Source organism: Erythrolamprus reginae, chromosome 7, assembly GCF_031021105.1.
Source record: "Erythrolamprus reginae isolate rEryReg1 chromosome 7, rEryReg1.hap1, whole genome shotgun sequence".
Taxonomy (NCBI): Eukaryota; Metazoa; Chordata; class Lepidosauria; order Squamata; family Dipsadidae; genus Erythrolamprus; species Erythrolamprus reginae.
In genome coordinates, this window is record NC_091956.1 from 52281697 (window position 1) to 52304635 (window position 22939).

At 39.4% G+C, this 22939-nt stretch overlaps 2 protein-coding genes across 7 annotated transcripts in view; one reads left to right on the plus strand and one right to left on the minus strand.

Moving 5' to 3' along the window:
- Window positions 1-6942: 6942 nt before the first annotated feature.
- ING2 (inhibitor of growth family member 2) lies at window positions 6943-20326 on the plus strand. 2 transcript variants are annotated; one of them, XM_070757498.1, is made up of 3 exons: window positions 6972-7354; window positions 11230-11896; window positions 20074-20326. In XM_070757498.1, exons 1-3 carry the CDS (start codon window positions 7105-7107, stop codon window positions 20207-20209), a joined length of 1053 nt encoding a protein of 350 aa, XP_070613599.1. In that variant the 5' UTR covers window positions 6972-7104; the 3' UTR covers window positions 20210-20326. The 2 variants fall into 2 exon arrangements, with proteins under 2 accessions (XP_070613600.1, XP_070613599.1); XM_070757499.1 differs by lacking the exon at window positions 20074-20326 and having other exon boundaries at window positions 6943-7354; window positions 11230-14007.
- LOC139170371 (NACHT and WD repeat domain-containing protein 2-like) overlaps window positions 15670-22939 on the minus strand; it is a 59024-nt gene continuing 51754 nt past the window's right edge. For 3 of the 5 annotated variants that reach the window (XM_070757496.1, XM_070757494.1, XM_070757493.1), the window contains 4 exons: window positions 20590-20796; window positions 19847-19941; window positions 17765-17886; window positions 15670-16493 (listed from right to left, as the gene is read on the minus strand). In XM_070757496.1, coding sequence (XP_070613597.1) covers window positions 16255-16493; window positions 17765-17886; window positions 19847-19941; window positions 20590-20796 — 663 coding nt within the window. In that variant the 3' untranslated portion in view covers window positions 15670-16254. The remainder of the gene's footprint in view (window positions 16494-17764; window positions 17887-19846; window positions 19942-20589; window positions 20797-22939) is intronic. The other 2 variants (XM_070757495.1, XR_011559618.1) reach the window with 2 other exon arrangements.

Below are 22939 nucleotides of genomic sequence, written 5' to 3' on the forward strand. Positions count from 1 at the left end.
GATCAAGAGAGGAATGGGTGAATGAATGGACGGAGGGTGGGAAGGAAGGAAGGAAAGAGGGAAGGGACAGGAACAGAGGAAGGAAGCAAGGAAACTTATGAAAGGGGAGAGTAAGAGAGGAATGAGTGAAGGGAGGGAGGGAGGGAAGAAGGTGGGAAGGAGAAAGAAAAGAAGAAATAGAGGAAGGGAAGGTAAAAGAGAGAAAGAAAAAGCAAGAAAGAAAGAAAGAAAGAAAGGGGGAAGGGACAGGAACAGAGGAAGGAAGCAAGAAAGGGGGAAGGGACAGGAACAGAGGAAGGAAGCAAGGAAACTTATGAAAGGGGAGAGTAAGAGAGGAATGAGTGAAGGGAGGGAGGGAGGGAAGAAGGTGGGAAGGAGAAAGAAAAGAAGAAATAGAGGAAGGGAAGGTAAAAGAGAGAAAGAAAAAGAGCAAGAAAGAAAGCTGCAAGCACCCCCCCGAGCCCCCCAGGCCGGCTGCAACCTTTTAAAACACGCGCGCCGCTTCGCAGCTGTCTCCTGAAGCCGAACGCGGAAGTTAGCGTTTGGCTTCAGGAGACAGCTCCTTGGCGCTTGTATCTCGAATTTGGGCTTGTAAGTAGAACAAAAATATCTCTCCCCTCCCAGCTCTTATCTCGAGTTGCTCTTAAGTAGAGCAGCTCTTATGTCGGGGTTCCACTGTAATAGATTTTGGTTTTGTTTTATTATTAATTTCTTTTAATTAAAAAAGGGAACTTTTTTCTTATTTATTTATTTATTTTTCTATGCCGCCCAGTCCCAAAGGGACTGTCGCTCAGACACTATACTTTTCCGCCCACACCGGAAAAAAATTAGAGGGAACATTGGTCATAGGCCTGTTTTATTGCCGACAGAGTCAGGGAGTGAAGTTTCCTCGGAAGAAGAAGAAGGTGGGGGTGTCTTGGAAGAAGGGAGTTTGGCAGACAGCCCAGGAGGAGATCAATCATCCTTATCATCCCTGGATTCTGAACAAGAATTTATGACACATCCACACATGTGTAGAGTGATGCATAGGAGAGAACAACTGAAGGATTATTACAGGAGATGAGTGAGGCCACCTGTGGTTGGGTGGGACTGCTGTAATTAGTGCTGGTTTAGCCTCATGGCAGTTTATCTGATTCATAGTTTCATCAAGATCGTGGTTTTTGCTGTTCAAGATTCTGTGTGGACTTTCTGGACTTTAGAATTGGACTTAATTTCCCAGTTATTGGGTGAGAAATTGGATTGCATTTAACCTGTGCCTTGTGTGTACCAGAAAATCCCTTTGACATTTAAAAAGGGAGCTGTTTCTGTTTTTCTGTTGATAAAGACTTTTGGGTTTTCCTTCTATCGTGTGATGTGTGTCTTCCTGGACTAATTACCCTGTAATTGCGGGCTGTTGGGACACGCCGGCAGAACAGGGATTGGGCAGCATAGAAGTCAAATAAAACAAACAAACAAATAAACAATGTGGAAATGGTTCAATTGCCTAGCATGTCTCCTGTATACAGTCCATGTGTCACTGGCATACAATAGGTAGTTAGCACTACTGCTTGGGAGACTTTGAGCTTTGTAGCAAGGCTTATTCCACGTCGGTTCCACACATTGGTCATTAGTCTGCCAAATGCAGAACTTGCCTTGGTGAATCAGCGAACTAAAATGGACAGGAATGGGTGAATTTAATTCAGATGACCATCAGGTATACTACCGCAGGCAAGAATTCCTCAGAAGAAATGGAATAGCCTTCATAGTCAATAAAAGAATAGGAAAAGCAGTATTGGGATACTATTCCCAAAATGATAGAATGATCTCAGTTCAAATCCAAGGAAATCCATTCAACATCACAGTAGTCCAAATCTATGCCCCAACCACTAATTCTGAAGACGCTGACGTTGACCAGTTCTATGAAGCCCTACACCACTTAGAATTAATACCCCCATTCCCAAAAAAATGATGTCCTTATAATATGAGGTATTGGAATGCTAAAGTAGGAAGCCAAAGGATAACCAGAATAACAGACAAGTTTAAGCTTGGAGTATAAAATGAAGCAGGGCAATTTTGTCAAGAGAATACAAAGGCCATAGCAAATACTCCTCCAACAATGCAAGAGACAACTCTACACATAGATATCACCAGATTGTCAACACAGAACTCAGATTGTCTATTTGCTCTGCAGCCAAAGATTGGGAAGTGCTATACAATCAGTAAAAACAGGACCAGGAGCTGACTATGGCTCAGATCATGAGCTTCTTGTTGCAAAATTTAGGCTTAAAGTAGGGAAAAGCAATAGCCCGCTCAGGTAGGAACTAAATTAATTTTAAGTAGAGGACTACCTGTAGATATTACAATTATATTGGGTTTTCTGGTTCTAAGGCTACGCTAAAGAGATATCATAACTTTTCAATGGTGTATAATGATTTGATAATTAAATTGACATTCCACATATAGATGATAAGTGCCCACTTTTAGTTTAAAAATCTAGTGAATTAAAACATTTATGAAGATAAAATGTAACAATCTATCTTATTATCTGAATAAAATTCCCATTTCTAATTTTATTTGTTTGTTTGTTTATTTATTTGTCAGGTATTGGTATAAACATAAATATTAGCAAAGTAGGTACAGGTAAATTAGGCAATAGGACAGTAGGACAGGGACAGTAGTCACAATGGCATATACAGAAGCAAAATCTCATGAGAGGACTCGTGTACGCGAGCGTAGTAAGTGGACGAATGCATGAAACATTGCAATGCGCATGCAGCTCCCTGGTAAGGACAAAAAGGAACCCGTTGCTGATCTAAGGTTAAAGTGTTTCAGGTTTTGGGAGGAAACCACAGAGTCAGGTAGTGGATTCCAGGCATTGATCACTGTTGCTGCAGTTCTATGCTCTGCAGTCGAGTTTGGAGCAGTTTATACTAAGTTTGAATCGATTGTCTGCTCATGTATTGTTGTGGTTGAAGCTGAAGAAATCATTGACAGGTAGGACATTGTGGTAGATGATTTTATGAACTACATTTAGGTCAGATTGAAGGCAACAAAGTTCTAGGCCAGTGATGGCGAACCTTTTTTGGTTTGTGTGCCAAAAGGGTGTGTGGGGGTGTGTTAGCATGCATGCATATGCCCACATCCCTTCTGTACCCCCATGCATGCGCAACCCCCGTGCTGTCCCAGCACATGTGCACAATTCCCTTACATTCCCAGGCATGTGCACAGACTGAAGTTTGAACATGAAAAAACAGCTCAATGGGCAAACCGGAAGTTCAGAAAAATGGAAGTTCGGAAAACAAAAGTTTGGAAAACACACTTCCAGTTTGTTCATTGGGCTGTTTTCTGCACTCCGGGGCTTCAGGAAGCTTCCCGGAGCCCTCCATAGTGCAAAAAACAACACAAAGGGCAAACCAGAAGTGCATTTTCTGAACATCCAGTTTTCCCCTTTGGTGGGTTTTTTGCACTCCGGGGCTTCAGGGAAGCTTTCTTGAAGTGTCCGGAGGGTGAAACGGCCTTTCCCAACCTCTCACGTGCCCTCCGATATAGTTTTGTGTGCCATAGGTTTGCCATCATGGTTCTAGGCCAGTGATGGCAAACCTTTTTTCCTCGGGTGCTGAAAGAGCGTGCACATGTGCTATTGCACATGCGCGAGTGCCCACACCCATAATTCAATGCCTGGGAAAGGCAAAAAAAAACTTTCCCTGCTCCCCTTCCCCCGAGGCCCTCTGGAGGCCAGAAACAGCCTGTTTCCCAACTTCTGGTGGGCCCAGTAGGCTTATATTTCACCCTCCCCAGGCTCCAAAGGCTTCCCTGGAGCTGGGGGAAGGGAAAAACACTCTTCCCCATTCCCCTGGAGGCTCTCTGGAAGCAAAAAATGCCCACCTAGAACTTCCGGGTGAGCTAAATATCAGCTGGCTGGCACACACATACATGTTGGAGCTGAGCTAGGGCAACGGCTCGCATGCCAGCAGATATGGCTCCGCGTGCCACCTCTGGCACCCATGCCATAGGTTCGCCATCACTGTTCTAGGCTATCTAAGCCCAAAATTTCAAGTGCGGTGGAAGCACAGGTGCGAACAGAGGAGCGGAGGAATTAAAATATGTATTGATCAAGGAGAAATGCTTGTTTCTCATTAATCTTGGTGTACTAACTCTGCCTGAGATGAGACTGGCCCCAACCCTGTGGGGGTTCAGGGAGGCCTTCAAAATAAGGCTTTGTCATCTAGCTTTGGGGAACCCGTGATCCTGTTTGATGATGATATGGATGTTAATGGAAGGCACCCTATTTGTGTTTTCCTGCTATTTTGTTTTTTTTACCTTTTTCATTTGTTTAAATTTGTTTTAACATCATATACTTCAGTGTTTCCCAACCTTGGCAACTTGAAGATATTTAGACTTCAACTCCCAGAATTCCCCAGCCAGCATTCGCTGGCTGGGGAATTCTGGGAGTTGAAGTCCAAATATCTTCAAGTTGCCAAGGTTGGGAAACACTGATTTACTTTTCACATTTATTCTTTTCTACCCACAAACCTTCAAACAACCCTTCTAGCTGGTTAATTACTCAGAAATCACATTCTACAACCAATCCCATGCACGTCATGGTTCGACTCAAGCTATGGGAAGAGGAGACATGAATATTTGCATAATATATGCAGGCAAATGTAAAGACGAGATTCTGAGGTTTTCTAGTAAGAATTGTTCCACTGTGTTCTCCCTCACAAAAGATTATCATTTAAGAAATAGCCTGTATTTCAAGAAATCAAATAAGCAGAAAATATATTTTAATTTCGCATTTTCATTTTGTTCACTCTAACCAACAAGATAAACGGTCTAAAGAGTTTTATAAGGCGGAAAAGAGGAACACCCTCACATCAGCGTTCTGAAGACCTGCTCTCTAGGCTACTTGCGGAGGACTTGTTCCTCTCGGCTTTCTCGCCGCCTAGGGGAAAGTCCCCGGACTCCGGGCAGAGAGTGCCGCGTGCTTTCGCCCGCTATATACCCTCTCGCAAGCTCACGCTTCTTCCGCTAAGAAGCCCTCAGGGCCGAGCGGGTGAGTGCGGGAGGGGCTCTCGTCAGCTCCATAGTTACGCAGGTAGTGCGCATGTGCTCCTTTCTCATGGAGGGGCGGTCGCACTAACAAAACGGGGCTCATTCTTAGGACGCTTTCTTTTTAAAATTGGCCGCTGCATTTAAGAAGCCTTAATGGCGACTTTTGCATTGCAACCACGCAGATTTGTGTAGAATCATTGTAGAACCGTTACGGTTGCAATTTTCTACGATTAGTCGACGCAAGAGTTTTGTCCTTGTTTTGGGAGCTTTTGACAAGGCTGTTGCATGTTTACATGATGAACAATATTTCCTTGTCAGCGCGTTTGGGAGATGTTTCTCCGAATGACGGAGTATTAAAACATAAGTCTGTAAGAGCAGGTTCACCTATGTCTCATCTCCCAAACGCGCTGACAAGGGATATAAAGTTACAAGAATTTAGCGCAAATAATATCTCTGTCACGCTTTCCTCCAGAGTCCGAAGGAGTCTTTGGCAGGCTTCTGAATATTGCTCTAGAAAGTTTACTGTGTAACATGGAATTCCTGTTTTTTTTCCTCCCGGCTACCTTCTCCAGTCAGGCCAGAAAAAAAACATTGTTAAATGTAACAATGCAGGGAGGGACCTCGCGACCAAACTGCTTACTTTACTCTTCCTGGGAAGCTAATTATAGAGAAAAACCCCACAGAAAAACCGGCAATTCGCTAGTTTTCTCTTTCCGAGCCCTAAAAGCAGCGTCGCTCGACCTTTTTTTTTTGGTGTGTGTGTGTCATTTTTCGAATTAATGACTTCGCGCCACCTAAAACTAAAGCCGGGATCTGTGAGGGGCACAGGACGAGAGGGCCTAACTCTTTGCCCTCAGAGGAGGAGTTTGAGGTTCTTTCTGAAGTAGATGACGCGACTTTATGCTCGTTTGTACACTCTCGTTCGTTTCAGACGTTCACCGCAGATCCCAGAGTGACGCTGGGACTCGATGCGGCTGGCGTGTCGTGAAAACCCCGCCTGGAAGTTAACATTTGCTTTTCTTGAATTCGGTCACCCGCCACTCTTCCCCCGCCTCTTCCTGTTTCCATGCCCGGTTATTAAAAAAAGGGGGGGAGGGGTGAAAAAGATCAGCACGTGCTCGACAATATGCTTCGTTCTTACGGTTTTATCACGCCTCATCTCCCCCGAGTGGAGGAAACTGGAGGAAAGAGTGGGAGCGGTCTAAAGCGGAGAGATAGCATGTTTCCTTTTGCGAGCCGGCGGAATCTAATTCTGACACGGTCTCTTTATTTTGTTTATTTTTATTATTTTATACATACACAAACAATGACAAACAAAGGGGGGAAAACATAAAACATAAATTTGGGGAATTTACATTCCCTGCTCATTCAGAATTTCAATTGGAGAATTTTGCATTTTTGCCTTATCTTTTGCATTTTTACATATTTGCATATTTATATTTGAATTTTATTTAATTTCTTGGATTATTTTTCTATGTAATTTCTTTTATTGGCTCTTTAGTTGGCTCTTCTCTGACTCGTGTACTTCAACTCCCAGAATTCCTGAGCCAATCATGCTAGCTCAGGAACTCTGGGAGTTGAAGTCTACATGTCATAGAAGAACCAACTTTGCCTACCCCTGCTTTAGCCAATTATAAAATTTTCCCCATATCTTATACTGTACTGTACTATTCTGAGCCTTCTTTCCCTTCCCTGACACGGTCTCTTTAAATGAAATCCCGCCTTTCCCTCCCGCCCCCGTTTGTCTTCTGACGTCCCGCTCTGCTGGGCCAATGGCATAGGCCGTAAGGAGAAGGCGGGAGAATGTGAACCGGCCGAGCCTTATAAGGACAGGGCCTTGCGCATGCGTACTCTGCGGATCGAAGGGGGTGCGAGGAAGGAAAAAAGAGGCGGGGAGTTCCAAGTGAGGCAGGAGAGCATTTCTCTCAGCCCGCCCCCCTCCCCTTCGGCCGATTAAAGACGCAGCCACCTGAGAGTCTCCCTCGCTGCCCCCCCTTTCCTCCCTCCCTTGCCCTGGAGCGACCCGAGCGGGCTGAACGAAGAGGGAAGGGGGTGTCAGGTCCGGCGGTAACGATGTTGGGGTCGCCGGGGCAACAGCCCGGGGGGGCGGGGTCTGGGCCGATGGCCGGGGGAGCTGCTGGGTCTGCTGCCCCTGCCGCCGCCGGCGGGGCCATGGGCATCGCCAGCTTCCCGTGCGGAGGAGGGGCGTCGGAGAAGCTATTGACGCGCTACGTGCAGGACTACCTGGAGTGCATCGAGTCGTTGCCGATGGACATGCAGAGGTTGGCCTCGCTGCTGCGCGAGATGGACACGCGCTGCCGCGGTGAGCAAAGAGAGGCGCGAGAGCAGCGGGGGGGGGGGCGCGGAGCGGGGGTTGCGCCGATGACGGGCGCTGGCAACTGATTATGGAGTCTCTCTCTCCCTCCTCCCCTCAGCTCAGTCCTCCTGAAGAGGAGGGGCGATCCCCATCCCCGACTCCGGGCCGGGGGCAGAGAAAATGGCCACCCTTCTTTTGCCCTCACGCCCCATCCTATGAGAGGGCAAGGCGGGCGGGCGCTTGGGAGAGAAGCCGTCCCGAAGAGGTGCCGTTTTTAGGCCCCGAGAGAGCGCGAGGTTGGGTGGTGGGCCGGGGTCTGTCGCTCCCTCTCCGGCGTCTGGGCGCTGACAGCCGCCTTGCTTTGCCGCGCTCGCCCCTGTCACGGTCCTCCGCGAAATGAGGCGGCGACGAAGGTAGGCATGTCGCCTTGTTTGGGAGGAGGAGGAGGAGGATGCTCCGGATGTGACAAATGCGTGATAAATATGCCTCGTTTCGGTAAGGTTTTCCCTCCGTGGGCTGTTGTGTTTCGGAACTAGGGAAAAAGCTAAACGCTGTTTCGGCAATTGTACGAGAGTAAGAGAGGCGACTCTCCCCCCACCCCACCCCTTTTTGGCTAATCGTTTGTGTGCCAATCTTGAGAGACGTTTCTCAAGTCACTTGCTGCTATGTGGTTTTCTGTTGTTTTTTTAACTTGCCTCAGAGTAGTACAAGTCTATCCAGTCCTTCAGACCAGGGGTCTCCAACCTTGGTGGCTTTAAGACTTGCGGACTTCAACTCCCAGAATCCCTCAGCCAGCTTTGCTGGCTGAAGGATTCTGGGAATTGAAGTCCACAAGTCTTAAAGCCACCAAGGTTGCAGACCCCTGCTTTAAGACCGCCCTAGAATGCATGAAAAATAATGTTACTTAAATAATGTTTAAAGGGGAATGATTCAAATATAATGCCCGATTGTATAAATAGACCCAAGTACACATTTTTAATATAATATAATGCTCTTCATTAGTCCATCATTAGTGACAGAAAAGCTAGTACATTTTTTTTTCTATTGGGAAAGGGGACTCCTCCACATTTAAACTTATTGATTATGGGACATTTCGCCCTGATAACCGGAAGTGCGGGTCAATATAGTGCAGTGATGGCAAATCTTTTTTTCCTCAGGTGCCCAAAATGTGTGTGATTGTGCTACCGCGCATGTGCGAAAGCCTACATCCATAATTCAATGTCTGGAGAATGCAAAAATGGCCTCCCCTGCCGCCCTCTGGAGGTCTGAAATAGCTCATTTCCCAACCTCTGGTGAGCCTGATAGGCCCGTTTTTCGCTCTCCCCAGGCTCCAGAGGCTTCTTTGGAGCCTGGAGAGGGCAAAAATGCCCCCCCCCCCCAAAGACTCTCTGGAGTCCAAAAATGCCCTCCCAGAACCTCCGGGCAAGCCGAAAATCATCTGGCCAGCATGCACATGCACATTGGAGCTGAGCTAGGTAACGGCCGTGCCATAGGTTTGCCACCACTGGTCTAGTGAAAGGAAGGTATTGATCTTTTTTTTTGAAGAGAGAATTTCTTTGGGAGAAAAGCACACAACAGGTCAATTTATGGAAGAGTCTTACTGTGTTCAGCAGCATTTAGACTAGAAGAATAGAAAGAATTATTTATTGTCCAAGTGTGATTGGACACACAAGGAATTAGTCTTAGGTACATATGTTCTCTGTGTACATAAAACAAAATATACATTTGTCAAGAATCATGAGGTACAATGCTTAACGTTTGTCATAGGGGTCAAATAAGCAATCAGGAAACAATCAATATTAATAAAAATCTTAAGGGTACAATCAACAAGTTACAGTCATAAGTAGGAAGAGATGGGTGATAGCAATGATGAAAAAAAACTAGTAGAGAGGGGATCCCTTCAGCATGAGAAGGAAGAGGCAGCAGGTAGCAGCAGCAGCAGCCAGTGTATGGGAGGTAGCCTCACGCCGGGTCTATTGGAGGTGCGTGCTCTTCCTCGCTACCTCAGAGTCCCTCTTTTTCTAAAAAAACTCTTAAAGTTTTGGATTTTTTTGTTTCCCCTCCCCTCACCTTCTTCCTTCGGCAGCGACTCTCCTTCCCCTCTTCTTCCTCCTCCTCCTCCCACCCAAATTCTGAGCTTTTATTTTTTTCCTAATGGGTTTGCATGCATTATTTGCTTTTACATTGATTCCTATGGGAAAAATTGCTTCTACTTAAGAATGTTTCTACTTAAGAACCTGGTCACGGAACAAATTAAGTTCTTAAGTAGAGGTACCACTGTACATAGTTTGACAGTGTTGAGAGAATTATTTGTTTATTGAATATTGAGGATTGTCATTATAAACTTTTTTGTAGAGTTGGATATAATTTTCCGATGGTTTTGAATTGGCACTAGCCTACACTCAGCCTACAGGGTTGCTATTGTGGGAAATTGAAGGTGTGGTGTCATGCATCTTCAGTTCCTTAAAAAAAAGTTAGATATAAATAAAATAAATAAACATATAAATGGCATTTTGGTTTTGCTTAATGTATTAAATATTATTTTACTTTTTTGATCTTGAATAAGGTAATTTTTGGCATATAACTACCATGTGAAAGCTTTTGTTCCTATTTTCCTTCTAAGAGATGCTGCAATTCACTTTATATTGGAGATAATAGAATAATTGCTCAAATATTATATAGATTAGGTTCTGCTTTGCTAGCAAATACATTCAATAAATATATATGAGATTTTTTCTTTTGTTTCTTTGAAAAGAAATAAATAGAATTTCAAAATACAAAATTGCAGGAAAAATATGGAAAACTGCAAAAACAAAAAAAAAGGACAGAAAGTGGTGATATACTTCACCTATTGATTAAATGTAAAATATTTCTAAATCTATTAGGGAAAATAAGATTGACTAACATAAAAAAAAGTCATAAAATCTCTGCCACAAAAAATTTAATTCATCATTTTTATTAGTTGGTAAAATTGCCTTTTCAAAAATTAGTAAGTCACATATATCTTAAATCTTTTTTTTTTTGTTAGTTGCGAAGTCGTGTCCAAAAATAACTACAATTGCGCTAAGTAATTCTTTTAGGAATAGTTCAAACCCATGATAATCATTATTTCTCAAAAAATAGTCTAATTCGAAAATTTCAGGACATACTTTAATAGCATAGTAATTGACAGGATCTAATTTTATGAATGATTTTTTTAAAATATTGCCAGAAGAGAAATCTTATTTGATATGTTCTTTAGGGTGTCCAGTAAATTCAAAATAGGATCTTTTAATGAATACATTAATTGACTGAAACAATTTTAAATGAAATGGTTTTAAGATCTGCAGCCATTGATATTCCAGCATGGAATGTTTATATTCTTTAATTTTGGTTTTGGTGCTATATGTTAAAAATGCACTGTCATGACTTTTTTTAAATCCTGAAGGCTTATTATTTTGTAAAATTATGGTCTCAAACGTGCAGTCTATGGACAGCATGTGGCCCCTTGAGTAATTTTCTGCAATGCAAAGCAGTAGCTAGAAACATTAAGCCTTATGAAGCATAATCTTGCATCTGAAGAGGGGTGTCCCAAAAGAACGTGACATGACTCCTTGCCCATATTCAGTTCAGTTAACAAGTGAAATGAGCAAAGTAGACTGAGTTAGTAATAAAGGAGCATACGGGTTCATTGGCTCAAAAGCAATTTAAAGTGCCTCACCACTCCATAGAGAGACATCAGCTGCCAGAAGTAGAATAGCAGTTTGCTGATCTTGTCAGGCACTATGGAGCTACCCCTGGCTTATTACTACAATTTGCATTTTATACATAATATTCAGAAAATAGAAAACAATGATTTAGGGACTTTGAACTTATGATACTCTTGTGATGCTTTTCAACAGAAGCTTTGAAGGAAATTGATGAGGTGTATGAAAAATACAAAGCAGAAGATGATCCTGCACAGAAAAAGCGTTTGCAGCAGTATCTTCAGCGGGCTTTGATCAACAGTCAAGAACTTGGAGACGAAAAAATCCAAATAGTTACTCAGATGCTTGAATTAGTGGAGAACAGAGCCCGGCAGATAGAATCCCACTCTCAGTGCTTTCAAGATCTGTCAGATACTGAAAAACCTATTGAAAAGTCAAAACAGGATCCATGTCAACCAGAAAGATCTTCACGAAGACCCCGTCGACAACGTACTAGTGAAAGCCGGGATATATGCCATATAGCCAATGGAATTGATGAGTATGATGACCAGCCACCTAAAGAAAAAAGATCCAAATCTGCTAAAAAGAAAAAACGCTCTAAAGCTAAACAAGAAAGGGAAGCTTCACCAGTAGAATTTGCAGTGGACCCTAATGAGCCAACTTACTGTCTCTGTGACCAAGTGTCTTATGGAGAAATGATAGGCTGTGACAATGATCTGTGTCCCATTGAGTGGTTTCATTTTTCATGTGTCGGACTCACTTATAAACCAAAGGGAAAATGGTATTGCCCAAAGTGCAGAGGAGACAATGAGAAGACTATGGATAAATGTACAGACAAATCAAAAAAGGATAGAAGATCAAGGTAGTAAATGCTCTAGTGCACAGGCAGCTGTGTAGTTTCTATAAAACTATTTAATAAGCAAATTAGTATTTTAGAATAATGCATAAAACTATGCAATAATTTTTAAGATGTACAAATACTATTCAAATGTTCACAAATGTTAATACTTCTTTCTGCTTTTGAATATTCTGCACTAAATTACCAAAATTTTCAAACAGGGTCACATGGGAGTAGCACAGAAGGAATTTAGGAATTCCAGATTCCTCGCTCTTTTTAATTGTGGAATTATGGTGATGTGTGAAGAAGAAAGACTTAGAAGATAATCATGTTAAAACTGATTTGTTACAATTGTTGTGGTTGTAAATTTAGTTGAGTATAGCACATTTTGCTGAGAACATGTTAGTTCTATGATGCTTTCAGTCTTCAGAATTCTAAAGATAATATTTGAACCTATTGCCAAACTTTAAATTTTAAGCCTTTAAAAATATAAAGCCAATTTTTCTTCGTGTCTTCCATGTGATCTTTCTATATGTCATTAACTTATTTTATATTAATTTTGTGGTGAGTTTATAAATCTGTTTAAAGAATGTATATTAAACTAATACTGAAAGAGTTGCAATCAGCATTAATTGCTGTCCTAAACTGAACTATTTATTCTTTTCACTATGCTCTTCAGTTTTGTGGCATCTTGTCCATAATTCCTTCAATGTTAAAAAAAAAAGTATGCAATCATGTTTCAAAATTTAGATATACAAAGAATACATAAACACTATAAGATCAGTTTGTGAAGTAAGTATGACTGATCTTATTTTATTTTGCTTTACAGGCTCTAAGGGCTGAGCAAAGAGAATTCATAGAAAAAATTGTTATTCTCTAGAAGAGTATTCCTATAGGCATAGTGAAAACAAACATCTGAAATATAGCAACTCTTAATGAAATATTTTACATTAAGAACTATGGCATGTATTTGACACAATCAATAACAAAGTATCTCCAAACTAACTATTTCTTTAATGGAACACTTATGAAATTGATGATGTACAGCTGTAGTCATCTGACTGCCTAACTTAATGCCATAGATTTTCCCAGATACTAATTTTATTTTTCTCTAGAAGATTATAGAGTACTTCGTTTTATTTATTAGACATTACAAACTCCACATAAAGTAAAGTAAAAAGATAAGCAGGCCAACAAAAAGTTCCAGTATTGAATTATTGTTCCTATGGTGTGATATAACATTTGAATGAAGTTTGAAAAGAAAAACTTGGATACTTCAAAAAATTTAAATTTAAATATTCAAAAATGGTTATTTTAACAGCATAGCAGCACAGCTGCATCATGTGGACCATAAATATTCAGCCATTTAACTAGAAATTGTTGTACTATATAAGGATTGGGTTATTTCATATGACCGTCATATACATGCTGAATCTAAAATTGTGTCTCATGAATGAATTGTATCACTAAATTGACAAGGTATGTCATGGATAAATGGCATTACCTTCTTCTATAAATATCATGTCTTACCTTGTTAGGGGGACACTAATTGCACATTCATAATATAGCTATAATATTTTTAATTTCAATATTTGCCCTCCCCAACATAGTTCTGTAATGGGCAGATAAAAGGAAATTCTAAATTAATAAATGCTTCTGTAGTTGCTACTTCTTGCTTTTCTGGATGATCCAAGGAAAGAAATCACACAGTAATTTTATGATTGTGTGTAAAATTTGGAAGAATGTTAACTTTAATTGACTAATATGTGCACTACAACATACTTACCATAAAAAAGAGTATTTACAGTCTTATGTACCCAGAGAATGATGTGCATTAATTTCTGATAAGAGCAGCCACAATACTTGTGTCTCTACTTTTGAGAAAAACTGATTCTTAGTCAATTACAATTAGTAAAAATTATAAAGCGTCCTATTTTGAAAACTGTATTATTGCTATGTTTTGATTTTTTAAAATGTGGCTTGATATAATATGACAATCTCCTTGGTTCAAAATTTACAAGCATAGGCACATGGAAATTAGAAATGTGCCACCAGAATGTATCAGCAACTTAGATTAATATTTTGCATGCTATGATTTATGAATAAAAAATACTGGTTGTAAAATTGTATCTGAATTTCCCCCCAGTTTTTCCTATCATGCATTCATAAGCTGGAATCCAAAGAACCTCTGTATACAGAAGGTATATTTCTAATTTGTATAAACAGATTGTTAGGATTTTTCCATAAGTTCTCTTTGGCATCTAAAATATAATTAAGCATACTGTAGGATGTGTCTAGCTTGGAATGGGATTGAAAAGTAAAATTCTAGATAGGATAGGATATGTGGTAATATGGATTATATTATGGTATTATATTCTGTGTAAGATGACATATTGAACAACAATATATTGTTAAAACGCTAGTGAAACTAGCATTTTGTATGAATATTGAAGTTTTCGTTATACCCTTGTTATTACGTTAGATGTACACTCATTTCAAGGTTTATAAATCTTATTGACAGCCTGCAATGGTCTTATACATCAGAATGAAAAGAGTGCTGATGTGAAGTGTTATTTCCTTCTAATCCTCCAAATTTAACCATGTAGGTTATAAAACATTAAAGGTAAGAACAATCAGAAATTGCAGTCTACATACCGTGTTTCCCCGAAAGTAAGACAGTGTCTTACTTTCTTTTTACCCCCAAAAGCCCCACTACGTCTTACTTTTGGGGTATGTCTTACATTGGAAAAAAATTGAAAGGGTCACGTTCCCGAAGGCATCTCCCCAGAGTCCAGAAGGGCAGCCGCGGGACAGGAGCCTCGTGAGCCCTTTTCCAAGTTCAACCTCAGGGCTTCAAGCGGCGTGCACGCGTGGAGCCGCAGACGCGTGTCGGGGAAGCGTGTGTCTGGAGGGGAGGAGCCGCTCTGCACAGTTGGGCAGCCCCACCTGCCTGCCGGAAAGGAGGCGGGCGAAGGAGGGCACAGCTCCGGCCGCTCGCCTCGGAGCCGGTCGGCCTCGCTGGCCGCTTGCAGCCGAGCCTCGGCAGGACTCGGTTGCTGGGACGAGCGCCTTCGCTGCAAGCCGCCGCCTGCTCGGCTTGCTTCGGACCAGCGCCGTCCTTCGCTTTGCCAAGCCGGGGAAGAGGCGGTGGCGCCACGGCGAGGCGAAGGCGAGGGGCGCGTGGGGAGCTTGGAAGCGACGTCATCGGGCTCCCCCCCCGGCAATACCCCCGTGTTTCCCCGAAAGTAAGACATACGGCTTATATTAGCTGACCCCCCTGAAACCCCCAATACGTCTTACAATCGGGGGTGTCTTACTATCGGGGAAACAGGGTAGCATATATTCTGTTGCATCACACAATACTTAAAACATATCTGTGCATGTTTCAATATAACCAAAAGAATATTAATGAGCAATATTTAACATGTCTAAAAAGGGAAGTTGCCTTACAAATGGGCTAATAGTAATAGTATAATCAAATAGTATAATCAAAAATAACTGGCACCTTTTCCTCTTGCAGAGAGAATACATGTCTATGTTTCCTTATAAAGCCAGTGATTCTTTAGACCCTCTCTGCTTGCTGCTGGCCAAACCTATTGATACCCTTGTTTTTAGTAATTACAAGAATCTGTTAAATCATACATCAACGTGTCCATTGCTTGAACTCTCTTGGTGAATGGCATTTACTTTAGTCAGTTTCAATTTACTTCATGGGATTCTTGGAGAAAAAGTAAGGAGTAGCAATACTTTTGGATGCATCTGTGATTTCTAAGAATTTCATGAATCATTTCATTGAATTGAATTGAATTGATTTTTTATTGACCAAGTGTGATTGGACACACAATTGTTTTGGTACACATGCGCTCAATGTACATAAAAGAAAAGATACATTAGTTAAGAATCATAAGGTACAACACTTAATGATAATGAGTTCAGTAATTCTTATATTTATGATTTATTAAAGTAATCCTTGCATTTCTTTCAGTGAAGAGCTTCTTCTATCATGGGAATTTTCCTTTAGTTTGTTGACTCATTTTTTACAGGGGAATGGAGACTGAAAGGTTCTCATTTTGCATAATTTTTTACAATACTGTATGGGGCTAAAAGAAAGGCAAAGCTGGTGCAGCAAAGTTTCGTTTTCTTCAGTTTATTTTTCTACATTATTTTCAGCTGTATCTTTCTCCTCCATAAACTTGTGGATAATTATTGGGGAGAAGGGATAATTAATTTACAGGATAATTAGTATTGTCTTTTTATGTTATGTGCAAATCGCTAATTGTCTTTTTAAAAATATGTGCAATTGCTTTTAAAACAAAAATGATTTTTAAACTATGTCAATTTCGATTTGTTTATGCTCAATTTTATTTTGTTCAAATTCTCTTTTAAATATTTTCCTGTTCTTCTTCACTGCTTGATGAGTCCTCTCCAAACAAATCTTGTCCTGTTGAATTTTCAATAGCGTTTATGCTCATCATTTTCAAAGTAATAAGAGTAGAGCTGTTGCTCAAGCCTAAAAGAACTGTCTTTTTGTCACAGGCAACTTTCATGCAAGAGATTTTGCTATCAAATGTAAAGATGGATATAACTGTGCCACTTTCCAAATCCCAGAAGCTGACCTCACCTAAAGTGGGAGAGAGAAATGCATGGTTACTACTTTTAGTTTGGCTTGGAAATTTCCTTCATATTAGTAACAACTTTCTTGTGTTGGTTAATCCATAGCAGGAAGATTTTTAAAAATGGTATAATTTATTGATGGTAAATAGAATAGAATATAAAATTCTGAAATTAATAAAGGAATAAGACAGTTTTGGTTATTTTTTGGTACTGCTATAGTTATGTCTGCCACTTTTATTCTTTAGAAGTATCCTGGTTAGTAAGTTCAGATTTGTAACTATAATTTATACATAGGTACATAAACGTATCAAAAAGTATTTTTAAATCTGTTTTTATATTCCATTCACTAACAGTTTTACTGAAGTTTGTGTTTCTTTATTATGCAAATATAATGTTATGCAAACTTCTTGTGATATCTGTTTGGCTTGGATTAAACTTTGCAAAACAATAGCATTGTATAGCCATCGTAAAGCCAAAATTAATGGATATTAAATTGCATAATGTCTGAATTGCATCTGAATACTGAGGTGATGTATACAAGGGGAAGAGGCTAATTCAGAACACATGGGAAGGCTTATGTCACACAATTTGCAATTACCTTTCCTAGGCTTACACAGCTTTAATTATTTTTTCAGGAAAAATCCATTGAATTAAAGAGTTGCTGACACATGTAGCACCATGTAATCATCTTTTGTTTCTTTAAACACCATAGACATAGTGCTAAACAGTATTTTATTTAGAATTTATTAATAAAGCACAGTTGGGCTGTATTTAAACAGCAAGCTGAACCATAAAAGCCTATTCTATTAAGACAAAATTTTAGGGGAAAACACATCCATGATTGAGGATAGGGGCATACAACTTGCAGTCTATGAGTTGCATGCATCTTTATTTGTGATGCCAGAATTTTCAGCATTAAATGAATAAAATGCCATTATGTCATTAATTTCACTCTTTGAAACCCACCAAGGTCCCCCCAAATCAGCCCAATTTTTCCAGTTTGTATAATATATAATGCATTAATTATATATTCCAGGTATAGGTATACCAGAAAATAATAGTATGCATTCTAACTACTTGTAAAATGCTACTGTATATGGCAAACAGAAATTTATTCTGTAAATTATGTGGATGTTTAGGATCAGAATAACAATAGCATATTAAGTTTGGTGTTTTCACTGGAATCAATTATAAATAACATCTTATAATATTAAAAATCAAAAGAACAAAGGTCTTCGAACCCAGTTTTTTAATCTATAAAAGAAATTATGAACAAACCTGCAAGTAGAATTGCTTTTGTTCCATCTAATATGTGCAATTTGCTATTCACAGTCAGATCAAGGCCTTCATAACCTTGCATTAATTTGTGTTTATGCTTAAATGGATCCCAAATTTTAATCCTACAAAACCACAAGAAAAATGTATTAGTTTGGACATTATTTAGAATTGATAATACAGATAAAATTAACAAACTTAGCATTTAGTTCAACTTTACCTACTATATTGTAAAAAGGAAATCAGAAAATAGCATATTGTAATCCGAGAAACAACTTGTTTAATAATTATTTTGTATATAGCATCATATTTTGTTAGATATTGACCCATCCTTTCATCCTCCCAAGGCTGGTAAAAAGAGGATCCAGATTATTGGGTGCCATATGCTGACCACTTAGAGTGCAATAAAGCACTATGAAGCAGTATATAAATTTAAGTGCTTTTGCTATAATTAACTTTGGCAAAACTTCAAATCACTCCACTGTTTGAATTTATTTATACTGGGCTATTTAAATAACTTATGGTTTTAGTAAAAGCAGTACATCTTAATTATATAATTGTATCCATTTTGCACATTTACATTAAAAATAATGCCTGTTATATTCTTTTTGGTGGTATACTAAGTTTAATAATTAATAACTTTTAACATTCCTGGAAGTTTGAAAAAAAAGTCTGTTATACATTAGTTTTTTTATATTTGCGGGGAGGGAAGTTGCATTTATTTATTCATTCATTCATCCATTCATTCGATTTTCATGCCTTAGACTCAGGGCGGCTTACAACATGTTAGCAATAGCACTTTTTAACAGAGCCAGCATAATGCTCCCACAATCCAGGTCCTCATTTTACCCACCTCGGAAGGATGGAAGGCTGAGTCAACCTTGAGCAGGTGATGAGATTGGAACCGTTGACCTACAGATCTACAGTCAGCTTCAGTGGCCTGCAGTACAACACTCTACCTGCTGCACCACCCCGGCTCCATTTGGGATATATAACCTCTCAAAGCTACCTCAAGTTGTATCTGATTATTATGAATAAATGCCTGTGTACCTAAATGCAAGAATATCTCACTAAATATTATTAACTCATTTCTACAAAGCTTAAAGCTGTGGTATTTGCAGACTAGCCAGGAATCTTCAAAATGAATTCAAGAAATCTTTGCTATTTTCTGTATGTAATAAAAATATCCAACTTTCTCTTGAATTGTTATAAAATATTGTATAATATTAATATTCCACATAAATGCCTCCAGATACAGATAGTCCTTGACCTACAACTATTCATTTAGTGATTGTTCAACCTTACTAGAAAAAGGGACTTGTGACATTTCACACTTAAAATTTTTGCAGGATCCCCGTGGTGTCCTGAGTCGGTTGAGAAGGACGGCATAGAAGTCTAATCAATCAATCAATAAATAGTACAAGTCTGATGCTTGGCAACTGGTTCATATTTATGACAGTTGCAGCCTCTTGAGAGCATGTGATCCTCTTTTATGAACTCCTGACAAGTAAATTTGATGGGAAAGTCAGATTGATTTAACAGTTGTGTTGCTAATAACTATTGCAGGGAAGATTGTAAAATAGGACAAAACTCACTTAACTGCCTCACTTGGCAACAGAAATGTTGGGCTGAATTGTCCTAAGCTGAAGATTGCCTATATATGTGTGCAAGTAGTTCTTGACTTAGAACAGATCATTTAGTGACCATTTGAAGTTGCAGTGGTACTGCCAAAAGTGACTTTATGATCATTTTTCACACATATGACCATTGCAGCATCCCCATGGTCATGTGATTTACATTCAGAAGCTTGACAACTGACTCATATTTATGATGGTTGTAGTATCCTAGAGTCATGTGATCCCTTTTTATGACCTTTAGGAACTGGAGTGATTCACTTCACAAATGTGGCAAGGAAAGTTATAAAATGGGGCAAAACTCACGTAACAAATATAAATTTTGTGGCTACAAATTGAGGAATATCTATTCTTATGTTGCTTCTGTATCTTTGTGGAATGCAATCAAGCAATTTGTTGGGCACACTACAATTCTTTCTAGTAATAACTATGAATTTTGGTATTTACTTACAGGTTATCCACCATCACTCCAAAAATGATCCTACTGCCATCTGCAGTAATGGCTGTACAGCAGACATTAGGCTCATTTTTTAATCTTTTTCTAACCTATATTTTTATAATGGAGAAAAATGAATTGAGTAAATTGGTTATGGGTAACTTTACTTACAAACTATAGATATATAGGTTAGCAAGTGTATAATTGCAGGTAATGTTTCCTGTTCATCCTTATTCTTCCAGAACTTGGCTGTATTGTGGAAAGGCAAGGAATGAAGGAATAATGGCTGAAGTAAAATGCCCAAATGTCAAGAGCCACACTTCAAAACTGGGCAGGGCCAGGACCCTCTTGGGAAGGTTTGAGATTTTTAAGGAATAAAATATTTCTGTCATCTGCGACATTAAGACTATGCTACCTATTTTACCATTTCCATGTGCCTCAGAATGCAAAATAAAGTCTTGAAATATTTAGCTCCTGTTCTTGAACATATAAAAAGGTGTTTTTGCAACTCTTTGCTAAAATGGTGTATTATAATAGATCTGGGTAATTTGGATTATAGAAGGAATAGTTTGGTGATAGAATAACCCAATTCAAACATTCCAAAATTAGTTAAACCAACTAATGGAAATGTGAGGGGGGGCGATAAAGCATGTTAGTTCACAAACTATTTGCAGAGAGTTAGATTGTTTATCGTCTTTTGATTTGGAAACCACGATACAACAAAATTTTGTTGTTGCCCAGTATTGCAGAAATTATACCTTTCCTGTGATTAAATTCCATAGTGTTACATAGCTGATTTTTTCCTCCTCGTTGTAATTGGAAAGCACTAGATAATGCCCAGTATATGTTAAAGTAGCATTATATAAAAAAAGCATTGATTCTTTGCTTTCAAGTGTGTGGCGATAGGACATGGTTTCCAAGCTGAACACTGACAGATGATGTGCATAGTAGGAACACACAGCTATCTGGGGGGGAAAAGGCAATTATGTTAAAAACAAACATATTTAACATCTGGCAAAAATAAATTAAGCAACATGGTTCCACTGCAAAGACAAGAAGTAGGGAGCAATTATTTTTCACAGTGTAATAGGATTGCTTTGTTTATGAAATAAATTATAGAAGCACTAAACTTTGACAATATATAGTACTGTGCAAAAGTATTAGGCAGTTGTGCAAAAATGCTGTAAATTAAGAATTCTTATTTTTTCTTAATAGAGGTGTTAATAATTTTTAAAATCAGTTAACAAAATGGAAAGTAAATGAACAGAAGAGAACTCCAAATCAAATCAATATTTAGTGTGGTCATCCTTTACAAAACAGCATAAATTGTTCTAGGTACATTTGCACATAGTTTTTGAAGAATCTTAACCAAATTTCAAGATTGTTCTTAATATCTATGGAGAAGTAACCACAGATCTTCTGTGGATGTAAGCTGCCTCAAATCCTTCTGCTTCTTCATGTAATCTCAGACAGACTCAGTGCTGAGTTTAGGGATTTGTGACGGCCAAACCATCTCTTCTTGATGCTGAAGATATTTCTTAATGACATTGGCTGTATGTTTGTGGTCATTCTCCTGTTGCAGAATACATTTCAGGCCTAACACACACCTCTCTGATAGTATGGCATGGATAAGTATCTTCCTGAATTTCTCAGGATTGAGGACATTATTGATCCTGACCAAATCTTCAACTCTATTTGCAGAAATGCAGGCTCAAATACAAAGAACACCATGTTTCATTGTTACCAGCAGCCATTCATTATCTACTGCTCTCCATCCCTCTGATGAACAAACTGCTTCCTACTATAGCCAGTTATTTCAACTTTTGACTCATCCTGATCACTGCCATTTTTCTGCACCCCAGGCCCTCCCTAAGGCTAAGTTGAGTACTTAACCTTGTTTCCACATTGGAGCTATGGAATTTTGGCTGCAATTCTTCCATAAAGAACACTTCTGGCCAGACCTCTGAGCAATAGATGGATGTACCTGCATCCAACTGTTTTCTGCCAGTTCTGTGCTGATTGCGCTGTTGGGCATTTTCAGATATTAAAAGGAAATAAGCATGGTATATCATTTCATCTGCTAATTAAGTTTACTTGGCTGACCACTGTGTCTACAGTCCTCAATGTTGCCCATTTCTTTGTGCTTCTTCAAAAGAGCTTAAACAACACATCCTGAAAACCCAGTCCGGTTTGAAATCTTTGCCTGGGAGATGCAGTATAACTGCCTTTTGTCTTGTTCGTGTGCTCATGGTGTATGATCTGTGACATGAAATTTTCTTCCACAACCTGAGTGGCAGAGTTTGGCTATTCCTTACCCAGTTTTGAGCCTCCTACACAGCTGTTTCTGTTTCAGTTAATGGCTGTTTCAGCCTACATATGAAATTGATGATCATTAGCACCTGCTTGATATAATTGGTTAATTATACACCTAACTTAAATCCTGCAGAATCCTTCACTTTGTGCAAGTGTAAGAATTTGTTTATTTAACTTATTTATTTGTCAAGCATGTACAAGATAGTACGTATTGGTTTAAACATAAACATTAGCAAAGTAGGTACAGATAAATTAGGCACCAGTACAGTAGGACAGGGATGGTAGGCACAATTATGCTTTTATACACGCCCCTTACAGACCTCTTAGGAATGGGGTGAGGTCGATTGTAGATAGTCTAAGGCTAAAGTGTTTGGGATTTGAGGAAGAAACCTCAGGGTCAGATAGTGCATTTTGGGCATTGATCATTCTGTTGCTGAAGTCATATTTTCTGCAGTCGATTTTGGAGCAGTTTACATTAAGTTTGAATCGATTGTGTATTCTTGTATTTTTGCAATTGAAGCTGAAGAAATCATCGACAGGACATTGTGGTAAATGATTTTACGAACTACATTTGGGTCTGGTCAAAAGCAGTGAAGTTCTAGACTATCTAAGCACATCATTTCAAGTCTGGTGGAATAAGATATTCTGTAGTGAGCAGAGGAGTGGAGAACTTTTCTTGTGAAATATTTTTGGACTCTCAATTTCTATTGATATCTGATATGCAGTGCGGGTTCCAGACAGGTGATCTGTATTCAAGAATTGGTCTAACAAATGTTTTGTATGCTCTGGTTAGTA

What these genes read in the sequence shown, in the direction of transcription:
- ING2 (XM_070757498.1), top strand. Translation starts at nt 7,105, where the DNA reads ATGTTGGGGTCGCCGGGGCAACAGCCCGGGGGGGCGGGGTCTGGGCCG. An exon ending in GATGGACACGCGCTGCCGCG is followed by an intron (nt 7,355 to 11,229) that starts GTGAGCAAAGAG and finishes GCTTTTCAACAG; the next exon opens with AAGCTTTGAAGGAAATTGAT. An exon ending in AAAAAGGATAGAAGATCAAG is followed by an intron (nt 11,897 to 20,073) that starts GTAGTAAATGCT and finishes TTATTCTTCCAG; the next exon opens with AACTTGGCTGTATTGTGGAA.